Source organism: Manis javanica, chromosome 7 (assembly GCF_040802235.1).
Source record: "Manis javanica isolate MJ-LG chromosome 7, MJ_LKY, whole genome shotgun sequence".
In the NCBI taxonomy this organism is placed as follows: domain Eukaryota; kingdom Metazoa; phylum Chordata; class Mammalia; order Pholidota; family Manidae; genus Manis; species Manis javanica.
Genome location: NC_133162.1, coordinates 132,553,160 through 132,570,750, shown reverse-complemented (window position 1 = coordinate 132,570,750; position 17,591 = coordinate 132,553,160). Strand labels below are relative to the sequence as shown.

Genomic DNA, 17,591 nt, shown 5'->3' with positions numbered 1-17,591 from the left:
GAAACTGAAAAAAACTGTAGATGATCTCTCATTTAATTGAAGCCCAGTGTAAGTTTTTTCCCAAGCAGAATGGTTTTCTAGTCCATGTTAATGATTCACATGCATCCAATGACATTTAATAACATGACTGGCACACAGTATGCATTAAAGAAAAGTTTACTTAATGAATGACTGACTGAAATAGCAAATTTCTATTAATAAACTGATTTCATTCAACCTCCTATTTGCCAGAGAATGTCCTAGAAACTGAGGATAGAACAATGAACAAAACATATTCTTTACTTTCTCAAGAGGGAGTACAGAAAATGACCTATATTCTTAACTTCAAAGAATCATAATTTTATAAAAGAAGAAGCTTTGAATAATCAAGTTTTATTTAAGGATATAATAACATTAGCCTAGAGGGAACAATAAGAATCCTTGAAGACTGCAGATAGAAAAAAAGCATAACAAGTCTTTACAACTGTGGCAAGTCTTTCCATCTGTAGGGATATATGGAAATATTCTATGACTTTCTTATGACACACTGAGAAAAATTGGAAGCAATGATAAAAGAGCAAAGGACAGTAGGAGCCTGACCAGTATTATGACCTGACCAGTTTGAACACTGGGTTCAAATTCCAACATGGCAGCGTAACAACGGAAAAGCCAATTTTTCTAGAAGCAGAAAATACTTTTCAATTGGTCATTGTTCCCATCACTCACTAGTTTCAACCCAGAGTTCATGGTTTTAAAAAATCTGCTGGGAACCCATAGAAATTTCAGTTGCTGACACTTGCTGCTTATCATCGGGCTGAAGGAATAGTGTTAGTGATGTGAATGTGTATGTTGAAGACAAATGCAAAGTACTGAGAGTAGAAAAATACTAAATAAATGTATTTTTGACACAAACTTTAGAAACTATCATTTGTTGGAGCACTTTATACTTAATGTGTATCTACTTGAGTGAAAACAATCTATGCCTGTCATCTCTACATATATTGTCTTGTAGAAGATGACACAATATAAACAGGACAAGGGTACATAAATTTAGTTTAGAGTTGTACACTTCTACTCCAGCGCTTATGTTCTATTACTAAATAGAACTGTAACTGCTACACTAGTTTGTTGTTAGTGCCAATGTATCAATTTTACTGCCCCCTGGTTACTATAATTTACATAAAGTTTATCTTAAAATATTCCAAGATTTTATTTCCATCACGTGCTATGTCTCATATTTTGTAACTAGTTTAGTTTACATTTTCTTGCCAATTGCTGGTGTCTGTAGAGTGAAGGGTTAGCTAAAAGGATGGATGTCATAATGCTCAGGGAGAAATCAAATGACACAAATAAAGTGCAACCAAGAATTCTGGCCAGACTACCATACAAAAATTCATACAAAATAATTAATGAATTTCGTAATTGGTTCCTGAAAATGAAATTCAAGTTTAGATCAGGCTGTGAGAGACAAAAATGTAGTTTTGTTCACAGGTGGATTAACCAGGAGGCAGAAATGGGATTAGTACTAACTTCCTCCTCTACTAGGTATTGTAATCTTGGGAAAGTGACTAAATCACACATAAACTATTCTTTTTTTTAAATCATTCTTTCATTAAAAGAAAGAAAAACATGACATGCATGCTCTTATTTGGGAATCTCAGGGAGAAATGTGGTACAATCGCAAAACAGTATTGTGATGTTTGCATCACTCATACCAATTTGATGTCAGCTCACATATTAACCAAATTTACTACAAACCTCTATCCCCATACACGCTTCTCCTCAGGAGATGATCTCAGTATAGGGAACAGTTCGCTTCTGCCCACCCAGCCTGCCATTGTTATTATCATTATAGGAAAGACATTGTACATTTCAACCAATAAAATCACAAGCTCATCCTAGCATAATAAGGAAAGAAACTGTGACTCTTAGAAGTATACCCAATAGGAAAAAATGTAACAAAAGACTGGCAGAACATAGTACATGATAACTACCTCACTAGGAGTGGAAAAACCAGTTTGTGCTCAATGTCAGTGATTCAGTAATTTCACCCATCACTAATCTCATTTTTAAGAAAACTACAAAGGGTTATGATATACCAATACTATTTGCATCTTTGTTAATCAGACACAAACAATACCAATAATGTTCTATTTATGTTAGCAAAACTGTTAAAGGAGTCAAGGTTTGGAAGAATAATCAATTACTTATTTTAAGCAATGGGCATAAAGATTTGTGGTTGATATATTGTGTTTGTCTAGATTTGGGTATATTCACATTCAAATATATATATATATATTTGCCATGAGTTTTTATTTTTTCTAAATTTACTTAAAAAATTACAGTATAAAAATTGACATACCTAGGGTCTTAGCTTCAGATTAAGGCTTTTTCACATTCACTTTTGAAGTCTTCACTCAAAAATTATTTTCTCTTTAAAAGCTTTCCTGACATTTTCATGTATAGAATACCTACCCCTGCCTCTTTTCATATTCCCATATTGTCAGCATACTTCTTTGTTGTCTACTTATATTTAATAGTCATTTGATAATATGACCCTCTCCTTTAGCTGAACTCATGCATCCTCAAATCTCAATGTTTAGCTTTGAGAGTAGACACCTCCCCAAATATCAAGGCGTGCCTGCAGGAGCAAAGAATCACATCTTTTTTCTAGAAATGTAAAATTTTTATGGTTTTATGAAAATCTAGCTTAAACTTTGATATTCTAAATTTATTCCACATAAATCCTATGATTTTATTTTTTGGTATTTCTGCTGACAGTCTTTGATAATGAACATTTCTTACTTGGTCAACAGAGTTACTGAAGCTGATGTATAACAGTAACATGTCAATCACTGTATAAATGACATTGCAAGTGATCACTTAATGACATTGTAAGTGATCAGAACATCCATGGAAGAAAATGGGCAGTGCTGGGGTGCTGCGGAGAGGACCTGGAATCACAGGGGGGGAAGAGAAACCTGGACCAAGAGACCAAAAAATACACAAAGGCAACACACACACACCATACACACACACACACACACAGACACACACACACACACTCACAAAGGTAAAGAATCCTTCAAAACAGGGAGATATATTTTCAAATAGCCTTTTTATAAAAAGGTCTTTCATGGTACTAAGCAAACTAGTTTACATATGTCCTTTCTCTAGTGAGTTGTTAGTGACTGCGAGCGTTCTGACAAGTTGTCAAGCATCATGTAGAAACTGCAGTAGAAGGCCTTGGGCAGAATTACTGACATCAAAAAAATAAGCTGAGCTATTTATGGTGACAATGAAAGACACTACTTTAACCTCATTTTTAATTCATATAGGAAAAAAAATGAGTGGAAAGGAGAATCAAAGCAATTTCAATTCCTGATCTTTTTACATAAGTCAATACACTTGTAAGCGAAGCCTCCAGTTGTATATGGTTCAGCAGTAGCCCTGCCCGAAGCTGTGAGCGGGTGCTAGTTGGATTGCTGGATCCTTAGACACTGATGATGTTAAACACCAAAAAAAAAAAAAGTCAAGGTAGTGACTTTCTCCTTTGAAATCACTGAATCTCTAAACCTGAATCATCTTATACAGCTTCACCTAAGCATTTAGTTATTTTACCAAAGCTACTGAGTACCAACTATCTCCACAACATTGTGCCAGGCATAGGCAGTATTGCTTTACTAAAAGTTTCTGTGATTATTTTTCTACCTACCACCTATCCATTGTCTATCTCTATAACTGTGTAATATGTAAAAATATACACACATCTGATGGAAGTAAAAATGCTCCTGAAATTCTCTTGAGTTAAGACTTGTGATATATATGGATGCATGAATTATGTAGGTTTATTGCATAAATCCCTTGAGAGAAGTATTAGCATTCAATTAACTTGAACTCTTGACTCAAAACAATTATGCTTTGATCATATTTATAAAGAAAAATATTTTAAATAAAAGTACTTAATTTAAAAGTAGGAATATTTGACTTCAAAACAGAGGTCTCTGAATAAGCAATGACAGCTTTAACTGCTAGAACTCTTAACTATTCTTTTCCTTCCAGAAAGTATATATAGAGCCATACCCCAGTGTCCAAAAATGCTGAAGATTCATAAAAAAGAACATATAAAAGGTACACTTTCACTGGGTGATAAAACATATTAGTTATATAAGTTAGCAGTATTTATTCAACAAACTAAAAAAGCAGGTTATATAAAAATATTCAATTTGCAATAAAGGACACCCTCCAGAAGTTTTATATAGATGTATGTTAAAGACATAGATGTATACAATATTTCAATCTAACATAGATATAAAGCACTTTAAAACCAAAGAGTCACTGGAATATAAACAAACATAAAAGTATAATAACAGAGGCAAAAACGTAGATTTTCAAGGAGCAGTGAAATTCCAAGTAAAAAAATTGCAAGAAAAATGAAAATATTAAAAAAAAGAGGTAACATGTATCTTAAGTTAATTAATGCAAATTAAAATAGAGCAACAGGAGAATTCTCTTCATTACTACCCCTCCCTCATCACTATCCAATTGATGCATTGGCCCTGCCAATCTGCTTTTAATACTCTCTTGAGTCAATCAATGCCCTTTGTACCCTAGGAATTCTGACCCATTTAAGTCTTTGTGTATTCAATCTTCTATTTCAGTAGTCTCCTAATTTATCATCTTCATTCTATGTGTGACCCCCTTTATATCAATCCTACATAGTCAGAAAAATCTTTCTTAAATGCATGTCTACTTATCTTATTCCTCTGTTTATGTTTTTTCAATTTTGCCATCTTCAAGACTGACTCACAGGAAAGTAAAAATTCTTTAACATAACATAATTTTCTCTATTATCTGGCCTTTGCCTACATCTCCAGCTGCATGCCTAATCATGTCTCATTATATTCTCAAATATATGCTATTTTCTCTGTATCAACCTTTTGCATAAAATGCAATTCTATACTCATGAAAAATTACTTCAAGCCTCAGCTGGAGCCTTCTCTGCCTTCAGATGTCTTCTTACACCATCTTTCATCCAGGGTGAAGTTTATCACAACCTCCTTGTGTCCCAGAAAACCTTGTTTATATTTTCTATCATAGAATCTACCATACTGCACTGTAATTATTTGTTATATGTCTGTCTCTCTGACAGAGTGAGATCCTTGAAGGCAAAATAATATCATCGGCGCTTAAAGACTATCAGCCGAATAAAAAAATATAAGGCACAGACTCTGGTGTCAGCCTTCCTGGGTTAGGATCAGGTTTGCTCACTTACTTTGGGTAAGTTACTTAAACCTTCCATGTGTCCATTTCTTGTCCAAAAAAACAGAAAAAAAGGTGGGTTAGTAACAGGGCCTATCACAGAAGGTTATTATGAGGAGGAAGTAAGTTCATAGACGTGAAAACCTGGCCCATAAGCGCTATCTTAGTTTTCGCTATCTTCATTAACTAATATTCATTGCACATTGGTGTTAGCTATTTTCCCAGTAACTTAGAATACATAGTAAACAAGTCCCTCCTCAACAAAATGACTGAATGAAAGTAGATTGTCTGTGGTTATGTCTGTGAATTTTACCATGAATTTTTCATTATAGAACTAGGCCAAGAAACTAAAGAAGAAGTGAGTTCCAATATGTATATATTTTTCTAGCAGAAAAGTAGTGAACCTGGGGGTTTGTTCAAAGAGAGAGAAGCCACAAAGTGCCTGTACATGTTACGACTCTTCCAGTCATTCTGGTTCGTAGGACCTGGACACATTCTACAGAGGCTTCGGCCAGGGAGTCATTTTGTGATCACCTATCCAGTTTTTCTATGGTTCGACTTTCATGAACTGGTACCTAGTGAACAATCAGTTCACAGTGATTCAATCTACTGTTATACAATTCTTTCCATGCTTACTCTTTCCTAGTAGTTGTTTAACTCTGATCTAGAAAACAAATTAAGAATGTGAGATATGTAAATTATATATTATTATATCGCCCACAGTTCCCAGTTTCAAGCATCAGAGTCTGATTTAAACAGGAAAGGTAATCTATTAAAGAGACACCGGGTGGCAGGTGGAGAATGTAAGTCATGGGCTCGCCAGGATTCCAGAGAATAAGACTGGGAGGTTTTGGAGCTGGTCACAGTGTAGAATAATGCCGCAGAACTGTCCAGTGAAGGTGCTCAGGCTGCTGCCGCTGGACACCAGACACATTCATCACCAAAGCCATCAACTAGATGATGGGTGCTGTTTCTAGAAGACGGGTGTTATTTCTTGAAATTGGATGTAGTTAATCTCCTGTAACCAGCCACCTTCGAAATTGATCTTGCGTAGTGCCCGCTTCTCATGTCACGTCCTCACTTCTCTACGCGAGCCTCATGGGGTGGGGAGTCCCCACACACAGGAGGAAGTCCACATGACAGAAAGTGAAAAATGCCCATTACCCTTGCTGAGAAAGTATAATCTGTGAACACTGAGGTCTTCTTAACAAAATGGACACCAACACAAGAGCTCCAATCCATTATGACAGCAGATAACCTAGTAGAAAACACTTCGCGTGTCTTGTAACACATTGATTTGGGTTTATTTCTTAGCAATATATATTCCATGTGGGATCACAAGTGCATGTAGGAAGACTCTGAGACTGCAGTTTGCCTGCTGAGAGGGTCACAGGAGTTTATGGGACACAGACTCCTCCTCCTTTCACTGTCCCTCTGAGTCTTTATGGCCATCAGTCTTGTTCACTGGGAGGAATGACCTTTTAAGTCCTTACATAAAAACCAAACAGAAGAAAGAAGCACAATAAAACAGCTTTGGCTCTAATGCAAGCATTCCAAGATTATCTGTGCAAACAAGGCCTCCCAGGGTAATTATTAATTATGACTACAAGGGAACTATTCTGATCACTGGGGTTTTCTTCAATATAAGTAAAAATGGGGGAAAATGAAAGGGTAACTAGCTGCAATTTCCCCGATGAATATATCTACTAGCAACATGGGTAATGGAAAGAGATTGAAGAGGCAGACGGGAATGTTGGATTATGGCTGGAGTTTGTCATCAATTCAAGCGAGAAATCAAGTAAATAAATCGCAGCTCATTTCAGTCTCACTTGGAATCCTCCTCTGTAATCTGCTGGGATGGACAGTGGGGCAGCAGCAGAGGAGACAGGCAGGAAGAGCTACCAGGGATTGAGTGTTATATGCATCAGGAAATGTACACGGCCATTTACACTTGCATAATGTCTCATTTCTTTAAAATTCTACCAATCTTAATTCTGCATGTTAATCACACATGAACACAATCAGTAAAAGGAATTGAAGGAAAATGCTATGCAAGATTTAAAAAATATCAAACATACCATGAATATAGTGTGTTAATAGGAATTCCATCAGCCAGATATTTTGAGCCAATACTTTTACACCTAAAAGCAATAAGTGATGTATTCAACATATACTTGTGATGCACCTAATGTGTGTTTAAAGTAGGGGCAAAAAATAAGGGGGGCCATTATTCTCAAGCAACTATCTATGTTGAAGAAACACGTGAGTTCTGAAATGCTCAAAGAATCCAAAAATTAATAATCACATGCAGTGATTTTTATTGTCTATTAACTATTTTAAAAAATCACTGGGTCTTTCACCATAATATCCTCTTCACTACTATTGTAGATAGCTACACATTTTGCTTTCTTTTTTTGAGGGTCAGTGATTCAGTGAAACATCTTTTCTATCAATATAATATTAACTGGTCATCAAGTACAAAGATTCAACAAATATAAAAATCAATGCCAAAAGTTGCAGGGGTTGGGGGTGGTGTCTCAAAATTGAAAAGAGAGTCTTACAAAAAAGAAAAATAATTATTTGCTTTGAGTAGTTGCTTAAAATAGTTTTCATTTTACACTAAAAATTGTACATCAACAAGTAACAAAAGCTGAGCCACTCAACTCCTATAAATGTGTGGAAATAAATCAGATGAAATTAAATTTAAGGATGATCTGCACTGGATTTCCTCCCAATTAAGCTTATCAATACCAGTGCAACGTGAAGGACAGAACACACTCACTTGCTGCAGACTCACGACTGAAGATCAAGTTTATTCCGTAAGGATGGTTCAGGGCAGGTGAGAGTCAAACAGGCTTTCACAAAAAGAAGAGCTAGCTCTTTCAAACTTATTTCAAAGACAGTGGTCTATGAAATACTAAAAGATAAATATTTGATCACAAATCTCAAAATTATAAGAGGAGAGATTATAGTTACCATAGGTACCAAACTACCAAACAAAGCCCGTGATCATTATATTTAAGTAATTTAACCTGCATTTTTTGCAAAATATTATATTCTGTCTCATACATTGATTTGCATTTGAATCTTATATAGAAATGCATTTGCATTTGATTCTTATATAGAAAAGTAGTCCTATATGTAAATGTCTAGAATTCTCTCATCTATACTTTTTTACATTATCTTCTAAATTATTGCTTTTCTTTCTTTCTTTTCTGTACCCAGACTTAATGGTATACTTCCTTATTATTATAATTCCCTCTCTAGTAATGAAAGGCCTAGAAAAAATAAGGACAGCAAGGAAAAGGAGTTGAGGAAAAAAATGAAAATTCCTTTTCTTTTTTGATCCACCAAAGGAATAAAAACAGCAAAGAAAATATGATTTGGGGTAACTTCATTGATATTTTTAGAATAATGGCAAGCAATATTTATGATAAAAGGCTCAGAAACTGAACCCCAGCCTCAAGTATTGACTTCATCAGACCCCTCAAATCCCCCCCAAATGTTTCTGAACACTGTGCAATGTAATGAATTGTAGTGTTTGATTATTTTAATTTGTACTCTGATAACAAGGAATGAATTTCTAATGCCCCAGTAATATGATGTGTCTAGGAGGGCCTGGTGTTTACCCGAGGCTAAGGAAGATTGACTGGGGACTCGGTTCCCCCGGTCAGTCCAGTGGCTGCTGTACAATGTGCCCTGTCCTGATGCAGTTTGCAGATGAACTAGCCTCCCCTGGTTCCTAAGGACTTGCTCCTTACATGCCTGTGCAGATCTCTCAGGATGGAGAGGGACAAAGATCACACACGAGGGAAGGCCGTTGGGAGATGAAGCTGTTCTTTATGTCCTACGATGTTCAGATTTGCTTAAAAGCTGGAAAACATGAAGAAAGTCCCAAATAATATCCTAAACAGTATTTCTGTTAACACCTCTTTCTTTTCTCAGGCCTTGTGATTTTCCAGGGTTTGTTTGTTTAGTATGATAATTCACTTGTCTATGCAAACTAATAAATAAATGAACATCCAAAAGGGGATACTTGACTCAATCTAGTAATTTTCAAAGACCCACGAAGATGGGTTTATTCTGAGAAATGCTGGGTCTAGAAGAAGCTGAAAGAGCCAATAATATCACCTTGTTTTAAGTACTTATAGAAAAGGCCCATTTTCACAAAAGTAACTGTGGAAAAAACACTTTGCTGGTTTTACTAAGTTCTATAAGCATAATGATTCTGTACTGTTCATAGTTTCTTTTGTTATAATTTGTTCCTCAAATACTAGCAAAATTTAAGAACTTAAAATTCTGTAGTTTTCTAGTCTAACAAAAATAAATTGAATTAGATAATATATTGTCTACATACTTGAGAATTCTGTTAAGTGTACCTATACAAAGAGCACATTTATATTTCTAAATCTGAGACTACAGACTGAAGAAGAGGCTATACAAAAGTATTTCTTTTATTCCAACTTTCCCTAAATGTCCATTCCCTCCCATGAAAGATATTAAATTCCATTAGGTCAACATCTGTGTTTTACATCTTTATTAACATCAAATACTTTTGGAGACCCCCTGTTCAAACTCTGAGAACATGAAACTCTGGGCTGTGATTTGTGCTTGGGGGAAGGGTCCCAGCGACCCGCCCTCAACAGCTCCAGGCCCTGAGATAAGAACAAGACCACTTTTTTCCTAAAGCGATCCCAATTCATTTGCTCTAAAGGAGGGAAGGGTGTATCTCTAAGCGCCCTTGCCTTCTGAAATTGAAAATGGGTTCTGTAAGACCAAACAGATTTATAGGAAGAGAACACCCACAATACCTTTAGGAAGGAGAGAAGCTGTGGAAACGGTACTCTAATAATTGGGGTAAACATTGCTCCTACAAATTCTATTTTGGAGGGCTAGTAAGAGGAACTATAGAAAGAAAAGCAACCAATTCAGGATTTCTTGAAAGCACCTGAATCTGCCGGCAACTCGGTCTTACTTACAGGTACTGGTACAATACGCTGAGGCCCTGACTGCCTGAGCAACAGTGTTAGGGCACCCTCCGTATGCTGGTATTTCTACACCCCTCCAAGTCACCAGGCCAATTAGTTTGTTTCGTTGCTAACAGCAGCGTAAAGGAACCGCAGCTGAATGCATGTGCTGGATGAACTGCACAATTTCCACAACAGACCCTAGGAAACATTTTGTCGACGTCTTGACTGTGTGGGACTGGGATGAGTTTCCTTGGGTAAGGATGCACTCTAATGGCCTGTAGTGCTGCTGTGGGAAGGAGTGAAACCCTCTATGCATAGCAAAACTCATATGCCAGCAGAGTCTGCAGAAAGGAGCTGCAGTTAGAAGTTGCAAAGGGATTGTGACTGTGACTTTACGGTCACGCCTCAGCAGACAGTTAGCAATTACCATCAGCTTCATTTGGGGACAGCAGAGGCTGTGAGGAGGCACAGTTCACGGCTCTAAAGTGGTGTGAGTGATGTCAGTAGATCACCGAAACAGTCTTATTATACTTAATGGGCACATCTTGCATTCCAAGGGGAAGACCAAACATTGCTTTAGTTATATAAGGAGCCAAATGTTTACATTATTTAATAAGCATGTTTACATTATTTAATAAAGTTTATCACTTTAAAATTAAGCCCTGAGCCTTTGAGAAAATATTATTTACATAGAAATATCAAAGGTACAAGTCATGTGACATTAGGTGTACAGATTGTATAAGCCTATGAAATTAAAGTTTTTTAATGAAAGCTTGCAATAATTAAGGAGTTAAATGTCAGTTTTAAGTAATTATTGGCATATCAATGAGGCCTAAGTGAATAAGTTCATTAATTTTTTTAGTTTAATTTTATTCTGATTGGTTTATTTTAAACATTTGATATATTTTTTCTTTAGTTCATTTATATTATTGTATTTTTAGTTTATTTTAACATTCAAACATATTTGAACATATATATATATATAGAATGTGTATTTAATATAAATACTTACATTGAATATATATTTGTATATATACATTCAAATACATCATGCCTACTTCATTACTGTCTGTCATTAACAAAGCAGTTCCCTGGGTTTGGGGGCTGGGGGCAGTACCTTGGTTGTTTAACATTTATTATATTCACCATGATTTCTCTAAGCTCTTGGTTTCTCTGTTCTCTGCAGTCCCTGTTTTACTCATTGACTACAGTAGGCATCTCAAGAGAAATGTCAATGTAAACAGAAGGGCCCTGCTGTCAGAGCGAAGAACGAGGTGGGTAGGTGAGAAGCTATGTGGGGAGTCGTCATCTTGGCCATAACCAGTCCTGGCTCAGGTTTGCAATGCCATGTTTATTGCTGCACATTAGAATCATCTGGAGACCTAGAACATTCCCGGATCCTTGACCACATGCCAGGACAATTAAATCAGAATTACCTGGGCTTCCCAAGGAGTTGAGGACTGTAGTTACTTTGCCGAGGGCCTAGACCACCTGGGTGAGCAGAGCTCCCCCTCAGGTGCCTTGTCCCAGCCCAACGGGGAGAGTAAGTTGAGCCTACAGACTTGCCAGTCAGACACCAGTTAGGGGCTGACACGCCAGGGGCTTTGAAAAGATGTCTTGCGTCAGGGACTGATCGATGTAGAAACCAGGAGAGAGGGGACTCATTGAAGCCCCCTATCACTACATTCCTGTGCCCCCCTGGGGTAGAGGTACTAGGTAGGGGCTTCTTAAGGAGTGTGGGACACAGTTTAGACAAAGCAGTCTCCTCTTTCCCTTCCATACATCAGCCAAAACATGCTGAGAAACCACAACACTTGCAGAAATGGAAAAATATTCCACATGCCCTCCAGTGTTCTTCTTTTCCTCATTTATTCAAGCAGTGTAGCCTTTTCTCTCCTGCCCGATTCAATTCACACACTAATTATATTATTTTCCTCCTAGTACATCTTGTCAAAATACTGTGAATAAAGCTGTCTTCAAAAGCAAATGTTATGTTATTCATTTGCTCCCACCTAAAAAACAAACTTTTATGCATAATGGTGTCCCAGGGCTGCTGTGTACCCGTGTGAACTATGTCTTATACACATTCCTCTCTTCGGCTTTCCTAGAGTCCCCTTATCTTGTCATTTCCTAGAGCCGAGGTTAAGTGCTTTTTCCTCCAAAGAAGACCTGCTATTCACAATTTTTAAAATATGCACTAAATACTGACTATTGCAGAGCAACATATGCCCAAAGCATTCATAAGGATGTTAATTTTCAATTAATCTTTAACTACCTAATGAGTTCCTGGGAAATGATTCTGTCCTCTGGGGCCAAAGAACTGAAAAGAAAGCAAAGGTGTGAGGCAGAGAACTTTAACATATACATAAAATGTTTATGACCTGCTTTGTCCTTTGGGAGTAATTACCACTTGGTTATGCTCTCTGGGCTTTCGTGGTGATACTACTGCTGATGATACTGGTGTTTATCCAACAGTTCATATATGTCAGGCATTATAGTAGGAGTTTTACATGGACCATCTCATTTTATTCTTAAAACACATCTGTTACATGATCCTTATTTCACAGAAGAGATTAGGTGGCCACAACATGATAGAATCTGGACTGTCTGAACCGGGAGCCAGCATGCCTAACCATTTCTCTAAACTGCTTCATTTTAAGCGAGGCTACTCTAAATTATAATAGTCATTTTAAAATAGTGCACACAATTAAAAGGCAATACACGGGTTTGGTCACAACCTTTTGTGTTGATGGAGATCTAGGTTAGTTGGAGCTGTTAGTAGTAATCTATGACTTTGAAAATGACTAATGGCAGAAAGCTATAGGCAGGTGGCACATACATGCAAATGCTTTGCAATGTGGACATTTAGTTGACAAAGAAACATGATTAGTTTACTAGAAAATAATTATGGGCCACGATTAAAAAGTCTAAAACACACAGATGTCACATTATATTTGTCACAAGCTGCCAAAAATGTTTTCTATTAATCTTAATTTGTCCAGGGATTGTTCCAAATCCACATAATCCACATGCACGTTTTACAGGGTGCCAATGTTTACACTGGGATTTTTGAAGCCGCAGATCTGTGCAGAAGATGCATACTGCCTTGCAGCTCCCTCCTGGTCCACATCAGCATTGGCAGCAGGGAGCAAAGGTCAGGAAAACTTTATAGCCTTTTGACCTGGATTCAGTGCAGCTATTTCTACACAAAGGCAGTTACCTAAGCCTTGTGTTGCACTGATTATTTCCAAAATTTTTGGAGCTCCATCAACTCCTCCCTACTTAAGGCACTTAAAAAGAAAAAGCAACCCCTGAAAAGAAAAGGTGTCCAGGATTTCCTAATATGGAAACAGCCTCTCAGTACTCAGCATAAATACAGGGGAAAGAAAAGAAAGAAGAAACTCATTGGAGACGGTGAAAGTCAGACCCTGAGTGTGAGAATACGGTACACAGAAGGAACATCTCAGACTGCTAATGGGTCTGAGGTTTAGTCTTGAATGGAAATGCTCTAAAATTAGATTTTGGTGACACCACAGGACTTTGTAAATATACTAAACAGCAATTGAATCATACACTTAAAATGGGTGAATTTTACGGTATGCAAATTATATCTCAATAAAGCTGTTAAGAAAGTAAAAAAAAGGAAGAAAGTCTTTAAAAAAATAAAAACCACCCAGAAACTATGGAATGGGAAAGTTAAAATAAACTCAGAAAAGAGACAGTGGTGGTTTTACACCAATAACACATTAATTCTAGTATCTTCTCCAGCTTATTTCAAGGGACCCTTTTAAGAATGAGGGGACGGGTTATGTATTAAGAATGTTTTTCCCGAATAGAGCCGGTCCTAGTGAGTGGATTGAAAACACCCCTCCTAAGTGGTCCTTCCCATTCTAGCATTTAAGATCTAACTGATTTTCACCGACATAGAATGCTGAGAAATCAATCCTAAAATAAAATCAGAAACAAGGCTGATAGAATATTTTTAACCTAAAATTATCAACAGGAGACATGCTGAGTGGTTCATAATCCCTTAAGGAAGGTTGAATTTCATTCATATCTACTGGAATCAGTAATGACTGTTTTGAGAATCTAAATGGGTGATGTTAAAAATAAAAAAGAATATTACCAGAGCCACTTAATAAGTTTCCCCAATACCTACTTTTACGAAGCTGACCCCTGGCTCCACAAGGCACCCAGAGGCCCTGATTGTCCAGAGGAGCTCCTTTTTCTAATTTACAGAAGGGTACTCTACAGGCTAGGAGCAATGCTGCTGACTGTTGGCCAGGCGAACCATAAAGCGTGGCAAGCTTAGAATATATAAATAGGACATGATCTCAAAATTTAAATGTCTGGCATAAAGGAACATTCCTGTATTTTTACCTCTTTTTTTTTTTGTCTATTTCATAACCCCCTTTTCAACAGGTATAAAATAGTTTGGTCTATTAACAAACAGAAGGGCCCTTTAACCTCAGAGAGAGCTTAATTTTTAAAACTCGTTTAGCCCCATTGCTGACCTCCCAAACCACTGCCAAAATAGCCAGTTACCCAGAAACACCTCACTACGATACATTAGGAAGGAAAGAGGCGGGTTGGACTTGATGATTGTACATTACAAAATTATTACTCTTTGTGACATTAAATGCTGTTGGAAATACAAAAAAAATGCTATTTCTTCTACCTCTAATTAAACTTGGATTTCCAAATTAATATTAATTTTTATATGTCAACAATATAAATATTTTTTTTGGCCTGGGGACAGACTTAGGAGGGAGATAAGTCTTTCAACGAGCAAAGGGACACTATCAGAGCCCACAGCAGTTCAGGGAAGAGAATTAACTGTCTCCACCACTACACGCGTTGTCCTCAATCCCTGCTGATAAGAAGGGTGATTTTTAGAATGCATTTAGATAACTTTAAAAGATAAATGAACATCTACGACACAATTTTTCTACATTTTGCCCTCTACAACCAAATTTGACATGTATCTCAAATTTCCAATAAGAATTATAAATTAGTCCTATTATTTTCTGAGGTACACATGACTTTTTCTTTCATTTTCCCACTAACACAGCACACAGTCCAATAGAAAGAAGGTATTTACTAGTTTATTCTTACCTATGTTTCCTTTATATTTTATTTATGAGTCATTGCATTATGATTTAGGATTAGTCATTCATCATGGGATTATCAGGTACTGTTAGTGTGTCTAAAGGTATATAATGAACCTGAAGTTTAGAGAGGTCACTGCAGCTCCAGGGTCATGCAGATAGAGACTTCTAGTGCCTATTTTTAAAAAAATTATTCTCACACATATTAGTATTTCATGGTCACAGGGTGGGAACTAGAGCTTATAATAATAAACTGTATTTGCAAGGAGCTTACAGTGGAGGTATATACATAGTATATACACACACAGTTACTTGGTTTTGTTTCACCCAGTATCCAATGATTCTTCCTTGATGACTCTATGCCGAGGACTTCCATAGACCGCCATAGATAAACAGGTGCAGAGGCCTTAGCCAATTAGGATCCTCTGTCGTGATTAGTTGTAGGAGGAGCAAATCTGTTTCACGTACAGCCAGTTAGATGTGGTAAAGATTGTTCCTGGGACTTCTGGGAAAAAGATTTTCACCCTTTCTCTGCCTTTTTTTTACTATGAAGTTGGGGAAACCTGACTGATAATAGGGCCAGCCCAGAGGAAGTGAGGCTGAGGAAATTTTAAGAGGAATTTGTTACTTAAATTATTAAAGATAACTGTATTTCCTATTGTTGACCAATTTCAAATAAACACAAAATGACTCACTTAAAGACTCCTATGTTTTAACAGCTATACGTTAGATCACAAGTATTTCCAATCTTCATTTCTTATTTACAGTATGTTTCCCTTAGGCAAAATTAAAATAAGTCTTATCGTAAATTTATAGGGCTATGGATATTGCCCATTTTTTTCAGACAAACACAGAAAAAGAATAATACTATTTCATGGCAGATTTTTAATCATTCTGTCTGATATACCACCCATCCTCCACCATGCTTGTTTAATTGCCTTATTTTTTTTTAAACTTAAGTAACTCTAAATATCCTAGCAATTTTCTTAAAAAAAAATTTTTTTTTATCTTCCACTGTAGAATTCAGAAGTACTTCACTTAGTTTCTTCCTCATAGAAAACCTGGGCCTACATACAGCTGTTTATTAGTGCAATCACTATTTTTCAAAGTGCCAAGCTCAGTCTAATGAGTTTTATTACTTAGATCCTCACATTCAAAAATCATTATACCCCCTGACAATACTGGTGATACATGATAATGGAGGAATGAAACTGGAAAAACATCTTTTATATAAGAAAACATTTAGCAGTTACATTATGCAGTTTTATGTTACATCTGGGTTCTACTACCTAACTTCTGATGATTTTAAAGAAAATAGAAAACACCACAATCAACAGCTGAATACTGCTTCAAATTTCATCTATGTGAGCAACCAGCCGATAGTTTATCATGAATTATAACCTAGAAGTGGCATCTCAATATAAACATTGTTCTCAACATTTCTATTTACCTGTTGACTAACTTAGACTATTTAAATTTTCACTTATGTTTGAAACACTAGAAGCTGAGAAAAATATTCCAGTATGGCTCCCCACAAAAAGGGCAAAATTGAGGAAGTAAATTAAAAAAAATATTATAATAAACCACTACATTCATATGCTTTAAAGATGATTTTCTAAAGCATTTTAAAATGACAATTTTTGTTAATAAGTAATGAAAATACATGTATCACCAAAGTGGGGGGAGGAGGTCGTCTGCGAAGGCACTGAAATAAGAATGCTTCAACCATATATGATTTATCCATTACCTATAATTGGATTACCTGCTCAGATCTGTCCTGGTGCTGGTGCTGGTACTGAGAAAAGGTGTTGCAGGAAGAAGCGATTTTGTCCTTCTCAAATTGTTTCTTCATTCTGGCCAAACCAGCAGGCACTGGGCACATTTCTGATTCCTCCGTCATCTAAGACAATTCAAGACAAAGGGAAATTCAGTTTCACATTTACCCAGGATGGGATTTTCAAGCTATGTTTTTTTTCAGTAGTTGGCAATTATTAATAGGTGGTTTATTAAAAAGATATTAACATACACAAGTATTTCAGTAGGCTCTTCAGAAAAATAATCTCTCCATGTTGTTTTCTCATTTATCAGTTTTTTAATATTAAGCTAAACTGTTGAGTAAATTCTTATCTCAGATCGATTTTGATGCCTGGAGATTAGACCTATTAGGTTGTATTTCCCTAATAATACACAGACAAGTGGAAATTAGAAAAATGGATTCAATTTTAACCCACAGTAAGGTTGTCATTAAAATCCCGAATGTCTGTAGAGACAA

The 17,591-nt window shown here is 36.4% G+C and overlaps 1 protein-coding gene across 3 annotated transcripts in view; it reads right to left on the bottom strand.

The window, feature by feature from the left end:
* Positions 1 to 17,591, bottom strand: part of LOC108383278 (xin actin-binding repeat-containing protein 2) — a 59,320-nt gene that overhangs the window by 19,432 nt on the left and 22,297 nt on the right. For all 3 annotated transcript variants that reach the window (XM_036996039.2, XM_036996038.2, XM_036996040.2), the window contains exon 3: positions 17,082 to 17,219. In XM_036996039.2, the coding sequence (XP_036851934.2) occupies positions 17,082 to 17,219 (138 nt within the window). The remainder of the gene's footprint in view (positions 1 to 17,081; positions 17,220 to 17,591) is intronic.